Source organism: Sycon ciliatum, chromosome 12, assembly GCF_964019385.1.
Source record: "Sycon ciliatum chromosome 12, ocSycCili1.1, whole genome shotgun sequence".
Taxonomy (NCBI): Eukaryota; Metazoa; Porifera; class Calcarea; order Leucosolenida; family Sycettidae; genus Sycon; species Sycon ciliatum.
The window spans coordinates 25378241-25394059 of record NC_088654.1 but is presented as its reverse complement, the minus strand read 5'-3'; the positions used below and the strand labels follow the sequence as shown (position 1 = coordinate 25394059).

General features: G+C 45.5%; 1 protein-coding gene across 1 annotated transcript in view; it reads right to left on the bottom strand.

The window, feature by feature from the left end:
- LOC135827824 (tyrosine-protein phosphatase Lar-like) overlaps window positions 1-15819 on the bottom strand; it is a 183464-nt gene that overhangs the window by 149293 nt on the left and 18352 nt on the right. Inside the window, exons 4-5 of the mRNA XM_065340253.1 lie at window positions 14665-14916; window positions 12158-12331 (exon numbers count right to left, since the gene is read on the bottom strand). Coding sequence (XP_065196325.1) covers window positions 12158-12331; window positions 14665-14916 — 426 coding nt within the window. The remainder of the gene's footprint in view (window positions 1-12157; window positions 12332-14664; window positions 14917-15819) is intronic.

Genomic DNA, 15819 nt, shown 5'->3' with positions numbered 1-15819 from the left:
CACACCGGACGAAAGTGCGACTATAGCGGATTCGGCTGCAGCAAGAGCCTCTGCTGTGATCACTCTGCAAATATTGATATCACTCCTGGGTGCTGTGATCAAGCTACGACGTCGAGGGTAGGCAACCATGAGCCCAAAATTGCTGGCAGGAATCCCTGACGATTTTCCTCAGCCACCAGAGACGCATGGCTGTGGAGGCCATTGAAAGACTCCAGGTCGTTGACATGGACATCTGGGCTCTGTGCTGGCTAAGTCGCTACGTAGAGAGCAAGAGAGGGAGAGGGAGAGAGAGAGAGATAGATATAGAGAGAGAACTACATGGTTGTGCTTTGACACGCGGAAGCACGACGATTCTCCTTCGCAGTAGGGAGGCGACCACCATTGTGCGGGTACAGGGGAGACTGGTCTGCCTCAGCAAACGTGTTGTGAACCTCTCGTGCCTGAGAATCGCCATGTTCCACTCACCAGCTTGTCGTTTGGCTTCCTGTACCGGGATACATTGAGCAACAAGTACTATATTTCCCCAATTATAAGTCGCACTTGATTATGAGCCGCAGCCCATTCTCACGTCCGAGCAAATCGTCTCCACGCATTCACATAAGTAAGAAGACACACTCGATTGTAAATTGCACCCCCTTCTTTGCCCTTGACGCTTAGTGTAAAAAGGTGCGACTTACAATTGGGGGAATAGGATAGGTCGTACCTTGTAGCCTTGTTGTGGCACCACCATAACAAGCAAACAAATGCGCCAAATTTCGCTTGTCAGAGGTAGTACAGCGATACACAGAGCAATTAGCAACCTTTGTATTGTGTGCAGAGCCCGACTCTTCTCACTACTTTCGTACAGCACCTCACAGTATCGACTTGATTCGGTTTCTGGCGAACCTTTTTTTCTTTTCGTACTATAAGCAGTCAGTAGTACCAACAGTTTGTTAGACGCAATACCAACAGCCACAAAGGGACATTGAGGTAAGTACAAATATTTTTTTCTAAAACTGACGTTTTCAAGTGACAATCACGAGTGCAAATAATGCCACTGAGATTCAATAACAAAGGCAATTTATAGAAAGAGCATTACGAGGCTACAACATTAGATGACAACTTCATTACAAATGTAGCTATAATTAGCGCAACATTAAGACATACTTGCAGAAAAAGAGGGAGCACTACAGTCCGTTTCAAAAAGATTTACAACCCTGGCGATCGCCCGCGGAGTTTGGCGTCTTACCGTATGAGCACTCGAGCGCTGCCTGGAAAAACTCACTGTGAACTCGAAGAAATATTCCGCGCGAAAGCAGGAAAAATGACAACTCACTCACGTTGACACAGTCATGGACGTACGTCTGGTTTACAACAAACGAGTTCTTCCTCGTATCGATAATGGAGTCAGAGAGGACATGTCGAAACGAAAGTGTTGTAAATGTTGACGAGCGGCATGTGTCCCAATCCGTTTTGTGACTAAAATAGTTTCTTTGAGCTGCGATGCAATTTACTCACCGTGTGACGAAAACGACATCGACACGGACTCATTCCCAAGGCCATGACTTGGCAAAGCTATCCGTGTGACTTCGACGACATTTTTGAGAAAAACAGACGCTTGTGAACGTTGATAGAAGACGGCGTTGACTGCTAAATTCAAATAAATTGGCGATCTTGAAATACTAAAAATAAATCTCAAAAAGCTACAGCGCGATGACTTCCATATTCACTCACACCATTGCAGTGTTGTGGGTGTGTTCACATGGCGTGAGCCAGTCAAGTGTCAGTCAGTTCGGCAGGAAGCGCGACCTCCAACAACAAGTCGTTTGGTGCAGCCATCTTCTTTGTCTTGTACCAGCTTGATCACCAAAACAATGAAAAAAAAGTTTGACTTGAGGATAGGTTGGGATTTGAACTCACAACTTCATGGTCAGCAGACAGCATTCATAACCACAAGGCCAAAAAGGAAAGGATAAATCGTGGGTTTTGATAAAAAAATCGATACTGGCTTCCTGGGCAAATTGTAAACCATGGGAAAAGGCCGGAAACCTGGCCGAAATTCTAACTCCTTAACGGTTGGTCCAATTGTTCCGAAACCTTCACAGAACAATTTGCCGTGTCCTAACAAGCCATTCTATGTACTTTGTTGTCCAAATTTCCCTTATCTTCATACTTTTTAAGACCCAAACCTGATTGTAAATCTTTTTGAAACAGACTATAGCGCATTATGGGCGCGTTTGAATTGTCTTCATCAACTGTTCAAACAAATTTTATATAGAAATTAGTTGAAGTGTCCCATTAGAACGGTTTCTATCATTTTTAGAGTTTTTCAGTGGAATTGTCATGGCGATGATGACGTCCGATCACATCGACCATCTCCACGCACTACGTGATGTGGGCCTCAACCAGCGAAAACAGCCCTTAGGGTCAAATTTTTCAAAATTCCTTTTTGGTTAGAAATTTGTTGAAACACATCTACTGAAGGACCTCAGCCAAGAAAAAGTTCAATATTCCGATTCAAAACGGGTGTATACACCAATATAACAGGTGTACTCCAAATTGGTGCAATGTATGTATACATTGTATGTTTACAATAAATATTCAGCATTCTAAGTTGGGTAGGCAGCTTGAATACCTTTGAAATAGTGCAGTAAGCAGCTAGAATGACAAAGAATAGCTGAAGAGTGCGGAGACATGATCAACTTATTTGCAGCTGCATCCTGCGTGGAGTCGTTCCGCAATGTCTTTCATTTCTTCCTCCGCAGCTGACGACACGACGTCGCTGCTGTCACTAGCCCCAGACTCCAAAGCCAGCAATCGCATGTCATCACGTACATTGAAAATCAACATAATTTTGCGAATCGACCTTTTTTTCAGGATCACTTTTCAACGAGGACGAAGCAAAGTCGGCCGAACGAAGCCTAGAGGAAGAAAATCACCCTCTCCACTTCACCATCACGATACTGACATAGATACGAGATGAAACAACTAAAAAATCCACAAGAAAACTGTACGATCATCATCGCGCTGCGCTGACTTTGGTCTGACTTTGGGCTGAAAATTTCTATCACGATCAAAAATGTACGAGGAGCACTCAAAAATCAGCCACAGACGTACCTTTATCGCTCTCTACTCCTTTTTCAAGACACAAAAGTCGACTCTCCACTTTCAAACCAGGAACCAGACATACCAGTGGTCCTTTTCAGCTGCTCCACGAGCGCAGGAAATGTTCACCAAGGGGCGCAGAGCAGCATCTATTCCAGAGAAAAGAGCTAAAATACGAGTGAGACTGCATGCCTGAGTACATGAGTACATGTATGAGTACATGCAGAAAATAGTCAATTTCAGCGTTTCTGCTCCAAACAGCAACTAGCTTCGACTAGAAACAAAGATTACACCAAAGGATCAAACAACAAACCTTTCTGCAGTTTTTTTGCAGATAGCTTCCTTGTGCTTGGCCCAGCACGCCAAAAATCACACCTCGGAGGAGTACAAAAATTACAACTCTCAGATGTCCTCGATTCCTGGCCATGCAGAATTTATTTCAGGTGATGACTCCTCATCTTCCGACTCTGATGAGTCATCGACCACCTTGAGCCGCAACGCAGCAGGAGATGACGGCTGCGATTCCGCCTCGCTGTCGACATCGATGTCGGAACCAAAGAATGTCTCATCCTCACTCTGAACTTCAGCGGCTACTTCAGCATCCACTCCCCACCAGGCTCGAGCTAGCTGTACACAATGACTGCCGCGTGTGCTCTGCGAACAGCTCTGGCGTCCGCAGCCATCGCAACAAGATCAAGGTACACTCGAGTCGCCACTCGACACCACTTCAACTAACCAACTTCAAATAAATTCAAGCAAGGAGTTCAAGAAGAACTCGTCGCGCTGTTCGCAGCGCGATCAAAAATCGTTGAACGTCACAAATGGACCTTTTTCTTGAAAAAATTACGAAACCTCTAAGGGTCGTTTTCGCTGATTGCGGCTCATGTAGCTATTCCAAACTCTTCGAAACTAATCCACCTCTCCCATCGGGTGAGGTTGTGGAGTTTCGAGGAGTTTCGAGGAGCTTCATTTTTCTGAAGAGGCCAATAAGGCCACCTCCGCAGAAAAAAAAGATGATCGAAAGGTCAAAGGGTGACAATTCGAACGCGCCCTATGTTAACACGAACACATTGCAAGAGAAATGGAAATGGTTAAATGCCAGAAAAGCGAAAAAAAATTGTCAACCCCACCAGGACTCCAACCCGGGACCTTGCTTGTCATGAGCATTTCTCATGACAAGCAACTGCACACTTCATATCAAATAATATAGATAATGCCCGGGGAAACACGCATGCAGCTCAGCAAACCAGAGGAGCATGAAATGCAGGGGTTGAGCCGTCTTCCCCGCCTCCGCTGTTGTCGGCGCCTTACTCGTTCTTGCGTCACGCTGCAATTGGCTGGATTCAGCGCTGACTTCACGAGGGCATCTTCGAGGTTGGGAGTGTGTTCAGGCACGACATTGACCGGGAACCCCGAACGCTCGACTAAATGCTTCCCTTTCCGCTGAATGTCTTCTGAGCGAAAGGGTAGCTTCAGTATGGCTCACGTCGTTGGGCAGTGTGGCAACTTATCCGAGCAATCTCGATTGCCTCGGGATAGTTGCATACTGGCCAACACTCCCGGTTTTCCCGGGGAAAATCCCGGGAAATCCACACTACTTCCAGGTCGTGGAGATTTCAAGCAAACTCCCGGAAAAGTCACAGTTTGGTCTGATACAGGATTTTCCTGAAAACTCCATGGATTCTACTCGAATGTCCCGGTTTTTTCAAAAAATTACTATGTACGGTGCCCACTCGCACTTCGAACTGTGCACGGCACTTTCAAGATCTGAACAGCCTACAATAGGCTGCAAGATCTACACTGACAGGCGGGTGCCGACTGATCGAACTGCACTGCAGGGTCGAACTGTGCAGTACAAGTACGCAGATCTGCAGAGTCGAACGTGGTTTTTGGCGGGAAAAGCTCTTTTTCGCTTGTTTTTGTGCCGTTCAGGGATTTTGAGAGAAATCCAGGGATTCTGGATGCCTTGTCAAGGGATTGAGATTTTGGTGGTTGGTCAGTGTGTACCGTATTTTCCGGGGTATAAGCCGCACCGGGGTATAAGACGCACCCCCCTTTTTGAGGCATAATATTGACTAAAAGTTGGTATTCGGAGTATAAGCCGCACCCACAAACCAAGATTTTTCACACTCATTCACAAATGGCCTTTCTACAAATTTATTATGGTTATGGAGCTAAATACCATGTTAGATCAGATTATGAAGTGCTAGTGCACCGCAGGTTGCTGCAGAGATGTTGGTGTATTGCTGTGTTGAATACATATCACTCCATGTCATCTGCACTATCTTCAGTCTCGCTGCCACTGATGTTGATCAAAGCTACCTCTGCAGCAATGCCGTCGCCGTCTTCATGGCTGCCGGAGTCTGAATCATTGTGGTCCTCAAAGATCATGTCATCTTCAGTGCCGTCCAGTGCATTTGAAATTGAGCACTTTTTGAATGATTTGGCGACCATTGTAGTTGGGATGGCCTTCCATGACTCATCCACCCATTTGCATACTTAGGAAATTGATGGTTTCTTCATACGGCCCGTTGGTGTAAACCGGCACTTGCAGTACGCAAAATAGAGTCCCCGTATCGCGTACTGTATGGTGTAGCCCGCGCACTAAAACTAGTAAAAGTGCCGGGATAGCAACACAGGCGTGAAGCTGAGTCGAATGACATGTCACATGACATTAGCAGGCATACTGATGTATGCTAAGCATTCATTCGCCCAAGCATATTCGGTGTATAAGCCGCAGGGGCGATTTTGGTCCGATTTTTAGGCAAAAAAAGTGCGGCTTATACCCCGGAAAATACGGTAGTTGTTGCTTCCCAGCAATTTCTTCGTCATATCGAGACTCTCATAGGCGAATTTTTTCGAGCTCTGATGACGTGCTGCTTACCGACCGCATACTTGACGGAGCGAGGCACTTGGGAATGAAAGTCCACGTTGACGCCACTGTCACTAGGCTTCCTGTACATATCGGTGAGACCTTAAGGGTCGCAAGAAACCGTTTCGAGGAACACCACTACGAAGCACGTCACAGGATACTCAACACCACTACGAAGCACGTCACAGGATACTCAACAAACCGTGGGGTAAACACATGGCTACTGATTACCAGCAGCACGGAACCATCAGGAGCACATATGTGATTTTCATTGAGGCCCAAGTACTGGCTGTGGGAACACGGATGGCCAGAAGAAAATCAGGGAGTCGATCGAGATTCGACAGTGTCATCCGGAGATCAATATCGCCTTCGGATGGCCTTTGAAGGTGCTAGCACCCTCACATTGAAACTGCTAAATCTTGCTGTGTCTGTACAGGGTTGTACACACAATGATTGTGGTATACACCTTCATACACACATTTCCTGGGCGTTATCTGCTGAGCTCTTGCATACCCACTCTGTCAGCGCACTTCTCTTTGTCTGTTGTACATGCGAATTCATACACTCAATTTCGTGGGACTATTGTGTGTTTCACTTGTTTTGTACATGGATATACATACGCTCTCGCTTGCTTTCGTTATAAAAGGCCAGGTTCGACCCTTGTAAATTGTTCTGACGATGGGTGACTTGCCCGAAACATCAATAATATTTCGACATCACTAGTAAAAGAATTTTCATCCAGCGCATGCGCCAAGAGTGAATTGCAACCGAATAGAGCGGTTGTCAGTTGACAAACCCTGTTTTATTTACAATGCAGTTGCGTGATGTCCACCACTTTCTGAATAAGTTCTAACAATACTAAAATGCATTTTGTAGATTTTTCTGGCTGGATTTCATTGACAGGTGCGTTAAACCCATGGACCTGTCCATGAGTGACTTGAGAACTGTAACTATTATTATTATTATTATTATTATTTGAAAGTAGGACGGAGGCAGAAAATATTACAAAAAAAAGTATTGTCTACGCATGCATCTACGCAAGAGTCACCACCAGCCAATTAGGACATGTGTCAAAGTATTGAACGTTTTCGTTTCCTTCCCTTGTTGTCTTTGCAGTTGTTTGGCACTGTTCGTCGTGAAGGTGCGAAATAGATCTCTTGATATTTCTCTCTTTTTCTTGTCACTACGTTTTTGTCACTTATTGGATTTACATGCTGTTTTCTTGATTCTTCACCTCTATTTTTTTCGTGTCACTTCTACACATAATTGGAGTGATATATTTCTGAACTTCTTTTCCTTATAGTTGTAGTCTTTTAGCTTATTTCCATCATTCCCTGTAGTATTTTGACAAGAAGGGAACGAAAACGTTCAATACTTTGACACATGTCCTAATTGGCTGGTGGTGACTCTTGCGTAGATGCATGCGTAGACAATACTTTTTTTTGTATTATTATTATTATTATTATTATTATTGTAAGAAAGGTTTGCTCCCCACACCGGAGCTCGCGCTATTCCGCCGACTTTACTTGACACTTGACTGACTCACGACTGCCATCCAAAGCGCACGAGAAGTCCATCGAACCTTCGACTCGGCAAACCTGCAAGAAAGCACCACTCCCTGCTCAATACACAGTGTTTCGGGGAATTCACCCCTCATCAGTTGAGCTTGAGTAGGCTGAGGAAGATTGTGCCTGAAGAGCATCACTTATATAGTGCTCTCCAGGCACAAACATCACCAGGGATACAAACTTACAGAGACGCTCCGCTTCCAGCGCGATAAACACCTCGTGAACACCAGATAGCAGCGTGAGTCAGTGTCGCTCCTGGACGGTGAGACAGACGTCGAGGACCCTCGGTCATTTGCAACGCTGTCACCTCCAAACCAACTAGTCGCAAGCCCGCGCTGGGCACAACAGTACGAAGTAGTGGTTGCGACTTCGGCGATGATTTGTAAGAAAGGTTTGCTCCCCACACCGGAGCTCGCGCTATTCCGTCGACTTTACTTGACACTTGACTGACTCACGACTGCCATCCAGAGCACACGAGATGTCCATCGAACCTTCGACTCGGCAAACCTACAAGAAAGCACCACTCCCTGCTCAATACACAGTGTTTCGGGGAATTCACCCCTCATCAGTTGCTTTCTTGCAGGTTTGCCGAGTCGAAGGTTCGATGGACTTCTCGTGTGCTCTGGATGGCAGTCGTGAGTCAGTCAAGTGTCAAGTAAAGTCGGCGGAATAGCGCGAGCTCCGGTGTGGGGAGCAAACCTCTCTTACAAGTCATCGCCGAAGTCGCAACCACTACTTCGTATTATTATTATTATTATTATTATTAACTGGTTTGAGGGAAAGAGACAAACGGGAAAAGTCTGACGAAAAAATTGACTGTCACCACCAGGACTCGAACCAGGGACCCTCGCTTGTAGCCAGCGATGCTCTAACCACTGAGCTATGGTGTAGTCGTCATCCCAGCAGAGACCGTTCAACGCTTTCTTCAGACTTCGTATTATTATTATTATTATTATTATTATTATTATTATTATTATTATTGTAGAAGAGAAAAGGACATATGGATACGAGTTAAGAGTAACTCTCCATCACTGTAACATGATACTATATACAGTCAGAAAGTGCAATAACTAGGCGCAAAACTGACAGAGTACTGAGACATTCGACGTCCTGACACCTAACTTCAACACATGTCCGTAGCGCTAACCGACAGCCTTCCAACTTGGAAGGTTCAAGGTTTTGGAAAGACCAAAGAGGGGAAGGCAAGCGCAACGAAAACGAGCAAAAGCTACAGTCCCAACGGAACAAAGAATGTCGATTGTCACTGGACGATGACGAGACCAGTACGATATTTGACAAAGCGGTCTAACTACAATTCGAAGCAGCAAAGCAGCACAACTAGTCCATCACAATGTCATGCATGAGGAGTACTGTAGGAGTTTGGCTTTCGGCTTGTACAATTCGTTTTCGCAAAGCTTCCCTTTCTTTACTTATCTTTGATATTTATGACCCACCCAAGTTGGGTGGTGTGCTGCTTTGCTGCTTCGAATTGTAGTTAGACCGCTTTGTCAAATATCGTACTTGTCTCGTCATCATCCAGTAACAATCGACATTCTTTGTTCCGTTGGGACTGTAGCTTTTGCTCGTTTTCGTTGCGCTTGCCTTCCCCTCTTTGGTCTTTCCAAAACCTTGAACCTTCCAAGTTGGAAGGCTGTCGGTTAGCGCTACGGACATGTGTTGAAGTTAGGTGTCAGGACGTCGAATGTCTCAGTACTCTGTCAGTTTTGCGCCTAGTTATTGCACTTTCTGACTGTATATAGTATCATGTTACAGTGATGGAGAGTTACTCTTAACTCGTATCCATATGTCCTTTTCTCTTCTACATTTATTTATGGCTCAACATCCGAGTTTAAAATTATTATTATTATTATTTTAATATGGCAATAAGTAGGACGAGCTGAAGCGACATGTGGACTACTTTATTAACAATGTAAGCGATGGAATCATCTTTTTTTCCTTTGCCCTTTTTCTTCTTACATGTATTTTATTTACCCTTTAGATTGTTTCTTGCATCGTCTCCATCGCTTACATTGTTAATAAAGTAGTCCACATGTCGCTTCAGCTCGTCCTACTTATTGCCATATTAAAATTATTGTCTCCTCGTCGAATTTTTAAATTATTATTATTATTATTATTATTTTGCTTGTTCGCGTTGGCATCAACCTGCATAAAGCAGGTATATAGCCTTCGCTTAAGCTGCCATAAAAAATTAAAAAAGAAAGCTCATCCTAAGCGAGAGGGCTAGAGGAAAATATAACGATAACGAGATACAGAATACAAAGAAATCCAATGAGTTCAGCATACAATTCAAAACAAGAACGAAAGGAAAGAAGAACAGAGCCGAATCTACCGATTGATCCATCAATCGACAAAAGGGGACTAATCCGTTAATGTTGCAAAGTAGAAGCTGATTGTAGTTGCAGATCTCCACTGTAACTATTAGTATGTATAAATTAGGACTGCGAGATCCTTGACTTTCCCCAGCATTTTTCTGGACTGTGAGCGGCTTAAGGCCAGGCTCATCATGAACAAGCTCCCTGACCTCCCATCCCTGTTCCCACCGTCCGAGGACATAAAACCGCAGCTTGAAAGTTTGCAGAAGCAGCTGAAACGATCTGGCGGGTCTGTTCAGAAGCCAGCTTGGTACAAACAGTAACATGTTTGACTTTTCGCATGAACCATATACTCCTTATCATTCTGTTCCCCTTTCTTTTCCAGGTTAAAATTATATAAGTGCTCATCACTTTGGTTTCATGTAGTCCCCAGTTACAAAGTTGCAAAATGCAATAACAAATTTGTATTTATCTTGTACATACATGTAGTAGCAAACACCGGTGACAAAATCCGTCAGTAAATCCTTCAGTACATGAACATTTGAACAGGCGCAACATGTCGCTTCAGCTGATTCTGTTTATTGCCATCCTACTTCCTCCGTATACAACAACTTCGTGACTTTCTTTGGAAGGCTTCACACAGCTCTGGAATTGTTCCGTTTGACTTGGAATAACACTCGTGGCATTGTATAACCTGTTTGCAAGCTATATACGAAGAAAAAAGCAACTCAGACGAATGAGATTGAGTCTATTCAGAGTCTTCGTCACTTGTGTCATTGTCACCTGACGGCGCTGACTCCGCATCGCCAATAGTCGCTGCTTCCGCTCGCATTTCGTTCAGCTTTTTGTCAGCGGAGTGATGATTCAACGCGGCACTCTGGCTACTTCCTCTTCATCTCCAGAGCTGCGTACGAATCGATGTCGACTGTTCAGTCGTTCCAGCCCGCGACCTCAACTATGCCGTGAAACGAGTACTACAAGCACATCCACAGGCTTCGCATTTTCTCGGCAGTATACTCCTCCCAGCATTTTACAACGGCTTCGAGGAGGTCCTGCCATTCCCCTTCGCAACAAAGGAGACGTCTGACTGGAGAGAGGCGAAGAAAGCCAGGTCGTCGACATTCCGATCTGGAGTCTGCGCTGGTTGCACTACGACTGAAATGTTTCATCTTGTCGTGCGAGCGGAACCGTCTTATGGTCTCACGCTGCAGGCCGTGCACCATAAGTAGACCTACGAGCCTGGCCAGCTTCAGCGAACGCACTGCGCAGCCCATCTGCGCAGGTCAGCCTGGCCCATCTACGCGCGGCCGACAAGAAAACTCATGAACACTTTCATTTTTTTGCAAAATAAATCGTGCGAAGAAGATGCACGGAATGGCTGAAAACTAGGCTGAGGAATAGCAGCATCCAGAGACTCTCAAACAAATTCATGGTCCATCGCTTCTGACAATGGCAGCGAAGACATCAGGGAGCTGATTGCAGCAACTCTCTACCAAGCGCGATGCTGGTTACTCACCAGGGCAGGGCGCTTCCATCGCGCAAGAAATGGCCGCGAGCGAGAACTGGAAGTCCGATTTTGGAACGATCCAACCAGGGAAATTCCTTGAAAATTGGCCTGAACACCTCTCATACTGGTGTTTCACGATGTGCAAACTTTCAGAGAAATCGACCTGGGAGAACGTGGTGAGTTTGTGGGTCCTCGAGTATCGCGTATGATTTGAATGGTCGCGGGGACAGAAGAACAGTAATTTTACGACTCCCAGCGGTGCAAACAGACCGCGGCCATGTTCTCTCTGTCTTCCGCGATCACGTTCAAAAAATCGATGACGCAATGCATGCGCAGAGGCCTGCGCAGTGCGTTCGCTGACATCCCTACTGAACTTCAGGGCAGCGAGTGCCGCGTGACTCTGTGTTCCAGCTGCTGGCTCCACTTCGTCACTGTGTCAGTTTCGAGCGAGTAAGTGTTAGTTTTTTCAATCAACTCGTGAGTTCCTGTCAGCAACGTCCTCACGCGCATGGCTTCCGTGGAGAATCTGTTCGAGATCAACCAAACTTACCTCGACATGAATGTGGGTCATCGATGACAGCCTTTGGCGCGGTTCATTGAGCAGGTTGCTCAAAAACACCGCTGAAAAAAAAGTCACGAATTTGTTTGTATACGGGGGTAGTTGTACATGAACATTTAGTCTTTGTTGTGAAATCATGAACCTCCATTGTTTCATCGTTTATACAGAAACTCCCAATTAAGGCTCTCAAAGGCTTAGTAATATCATACCAATAATGACGTTTTGACTACTTACGAATGCAAGGTGAATCAAGAGGTGACCACATACCAGCTACTGTGCATGAGATAGAGTTGCCGGAGGTACGTTTGAGGGACCATGTGTCATTACACTTAGCTGTTGCAGTAGCTCCTTGCTTTGTAGACGTGAACACGTAGGTACCTCCAGTTGGATTCTTGGGGACACCGCAGTCTTTGACGGCAGAGAAAAACATTAAATGAAGAGAATTCGGCAAAATCATTCTGATTAATGTTGTGATTTCAGTTCATGACCAACCACAGAATGAGGACTGCTTGTTCCATCGGGACATTTGGAAAGGCACACTGAGACAGGGGCGTCGGACACGGTACAGTCACCACGGTATTGACCGTACCACTCTTTGCCCCGGTACCCCATGATTGATTCAAATGGTGATAAAAACACACCTGGCAGTGTGGTGGTAAATACACACCTGCCCTCACACGCGATCTAGGCTGCAATGTTATTCTAGCACAGAGCTCTCCTTCTCACCATCAATACCCCATGAACGAAAAAATACACTGACCTGGGCTCTAAATTTGCGACGTTTTTGGCTCATCCACCGCTCCCCCATGAGTAACTTGTACTTCAGATGGCTGACCATACCACACAAGAATACCTTCCGAAGCCCCTGTGAGACATTTATGTCTGACCACACTGGTACCAGAAGATGTGGTTTTTGCTTGCGTTGTGGCTAGTACTGTTTCATTTTGAGCATCATCTCTGGTGCATTAGTGCGGTTGCGCTCCTGAGATAAGATTTTCTGTCGGCTGTTCCTCTCCAGGACCAGCTGTCCATGGAATATTAGGGTGCCACTAATCACTTTTTACAGCAATGTGCATACACGGCGTTATCCACGCTGTGCGATAGGCCTCGTTGAGTCACCACTAGGACCAAGGCACTTCTTCACCAGGTTTTGCAACAGGAGAAACACTGCCGTCTGATCATTTGCTCGCAGAGTATGTGCAGTACCAGAGCGCATGCTTCACCGAAGACTTTCAACAAGGGGTTTACAGTTTTAACTTTTTACTTATTTCACCACCTGGTACATTTATCAAGATGCGCAGACTCCACTTTGGCTATCCATTATGACCCTACATCCTCACAGCACTTGCCCAAAGTAGCTGCCCAGTACCCGAGGATTTTCTGCGGGATCTTCCGCTACTGGTGCAGTCCATGCTGATTTTTGTTGTGGACCTGTTCTTCTTTCTCGTCATGTGCTGTTATTCAGTAAGTGATGCTTTGTGGCGGCTTCATTTGAGCTCCTGTGCGGCAAGGATTATTCCCAAGATGCCTAAGTGCTGGTAGCCTTGTGAAAATGCATATGGATCCGTGTGTGCTTTCCTGCTACGAGGTTAGATGCGGCTCGTGCACGGTTGTTGGAGAGCTCCAAACTTGATTATTCCCGACGCTATGCAAAAGACGTTACCTTAGTAGTGCCTGGCTCTAGCCAGGGTCCACACCGCGTTATTTCGTATGTCTGTGTGTGTGGTAGGACCATCATCACGTGATGCGCCATGACTGGCCCACGATCCCGTGCATGTCCTGCACCGTACCGTCACAGAAAGATGGCCACATTTGCTAAATTCCCAACTTGGCGGGCACAATTAACGGTCCTGCCATCACTCACTCGTCGTTGTGCAGAAGAGAGAAGTGGAACTCCAGTAACATTTCTTTAACGATGGATTTTCCTCGTTAAAACCTTAGACTTTGTGCCATGTTAGAGATTCAACTCTGACAATGAGCAATACAAGGTAACTTGGAATGGCGTGCAAACATACTGTAGTTGGTTTGGCTGTACTGTGTTGTTGTGAGCAGCAGTGACCCCTCATTCTCGTACCTTGTTTCAGGGCGTATTTTAGCCGTTTTGTGGATTTTGCCCAATATCCAAGCCACACTGGGGGTCAATGGACCAAACTGTAATAGTGAGTGAATAAGGGTTATCCAGAAGTAACTCGTGATGTCATCGTTTCTCTTGCCGCAAATTTCAAAAACTGCCCGCAAAACTTCAGACCATCTTGCATCATATGTCACACCGAAGTATTTTGGGGACGCAAGAGCTATCTGCCGGTGTGTAGTTCTTGCTAGTTGCGGACGTAGCTCGCTGTTTTACCAGCGCTTGTAATTTGGCTATTTTCAAGACGATCAGTCGTGTAGTCATGGGGTGATGGTCCTCGTCTTCTGGGGTGCTGGTGTGGCTAAGCTGTGCTGCCCTAGGAACTCTTCTACGGTGAGGCAATGTTGGCTTGATGGAGTTTCGCTCGTAGCTTGTTCGTGTACGCTGTAGCGTGGCTTGTTTGTAGACCCAAAAATCATGTGATGTTTTGACCATCTTTGAGGGGTATGCCAATTTCAAGGTTCCGGTCAGAAACTGTTTCAAAGGCTTTGTACAGTCGATCTACACCCCAAAGGAAACCTACCTGAAAATATATTGAAGTGTACAACATGCACAGAGGTGCTGAGTTGAAGTGCAAATGATTGACATACATTTTGCCGAGGTAGCTTACCCGATGCGTTGGTCCTCACGATCACAGTAGCAGTATTCTGTGATTGTAGGTCATCTGTTTTTGTGTAGGAAAACAATGAGTAGTTTGTGTATGGCCGGAGGCCAGTTATTTGTACACTAAACGTTTTCTCACAAACTGGTGTCGAGGATCCATTATGTTTCACACAGAATTTTCCAGTCATTGGTTCATACATAGAAAAAGTCGCAGTTATTGAAGTTGAAGTGGTGTTGTATGTCACAGTCGGAAGTATCGCTGAAAATAGAAGCAGCAGATAAGAATACAGCCATAAACTTGGTCCGCCAAGTTAAAATTGGCGCTTATCTTCACATTTGTCTCAAGAAGAAAATACAAACACTTGAAGCATACCACGATCAGAAAACAATACATACACATGGCTGGTTTTCTGCGAGATTCGACCTTCCGTGAAGATTATTCATTTGGAGTGAAGCTCGATTTTTGCCGGGACATTTTTTGTGCCACGTTGGCACGCAAAGCTTCGCGCTGTCTTGTCACTTGTCACCTCTTGAGATCGACAATAGCTACCGAGCTGCGATCTATTGTTCAGGAGGTCGTCAGGCTTCTTCCTGACGATGCTCTTCTGCTCAGTACTGACGACGAGGAATTTTACGCTGCTGGGATCACTCGAGATGATGCGACTGAGCTGGGTCGAGATTCAGACGATAACCCGAAAATTTCTCTGGTACACGTGGTAATGACACTGAACAAGATTCCTTAAAAAACTCATCTTTGCCAAATTTTCACGGAAGGTCCATTTTTGCAGATATCCGGCCACATGATGATTTACATGTCAGCAAGCAACTCAGTCCGGTTGCTGCACCTAACACCTTGCACCAGTGTCGCAAAGACTCTCTGGAGCAGGAGAAGCTCTTTTCCACGAGCTTTCCGAAAAGTATGTTACACGAGAGGGCCCCCATGATTCGCTGTATATTTAGATCAGCTCCCTTGCCAGGTCCTCGGTGAGTTTCAGAGCGTGTCCGCCGGATTTTTCTCGCATTAGAGATGTTGGTGCTGGCATGAGCTGCAGTTTCTTCTTCAGCAATTTTCTGGTGATAACTATTCACTAGGCGCTGTACGAGCTGACTGAAATTTAAGCTCCAGGAGCATATTTTCAACTTTTCTAATGAGACTATACCT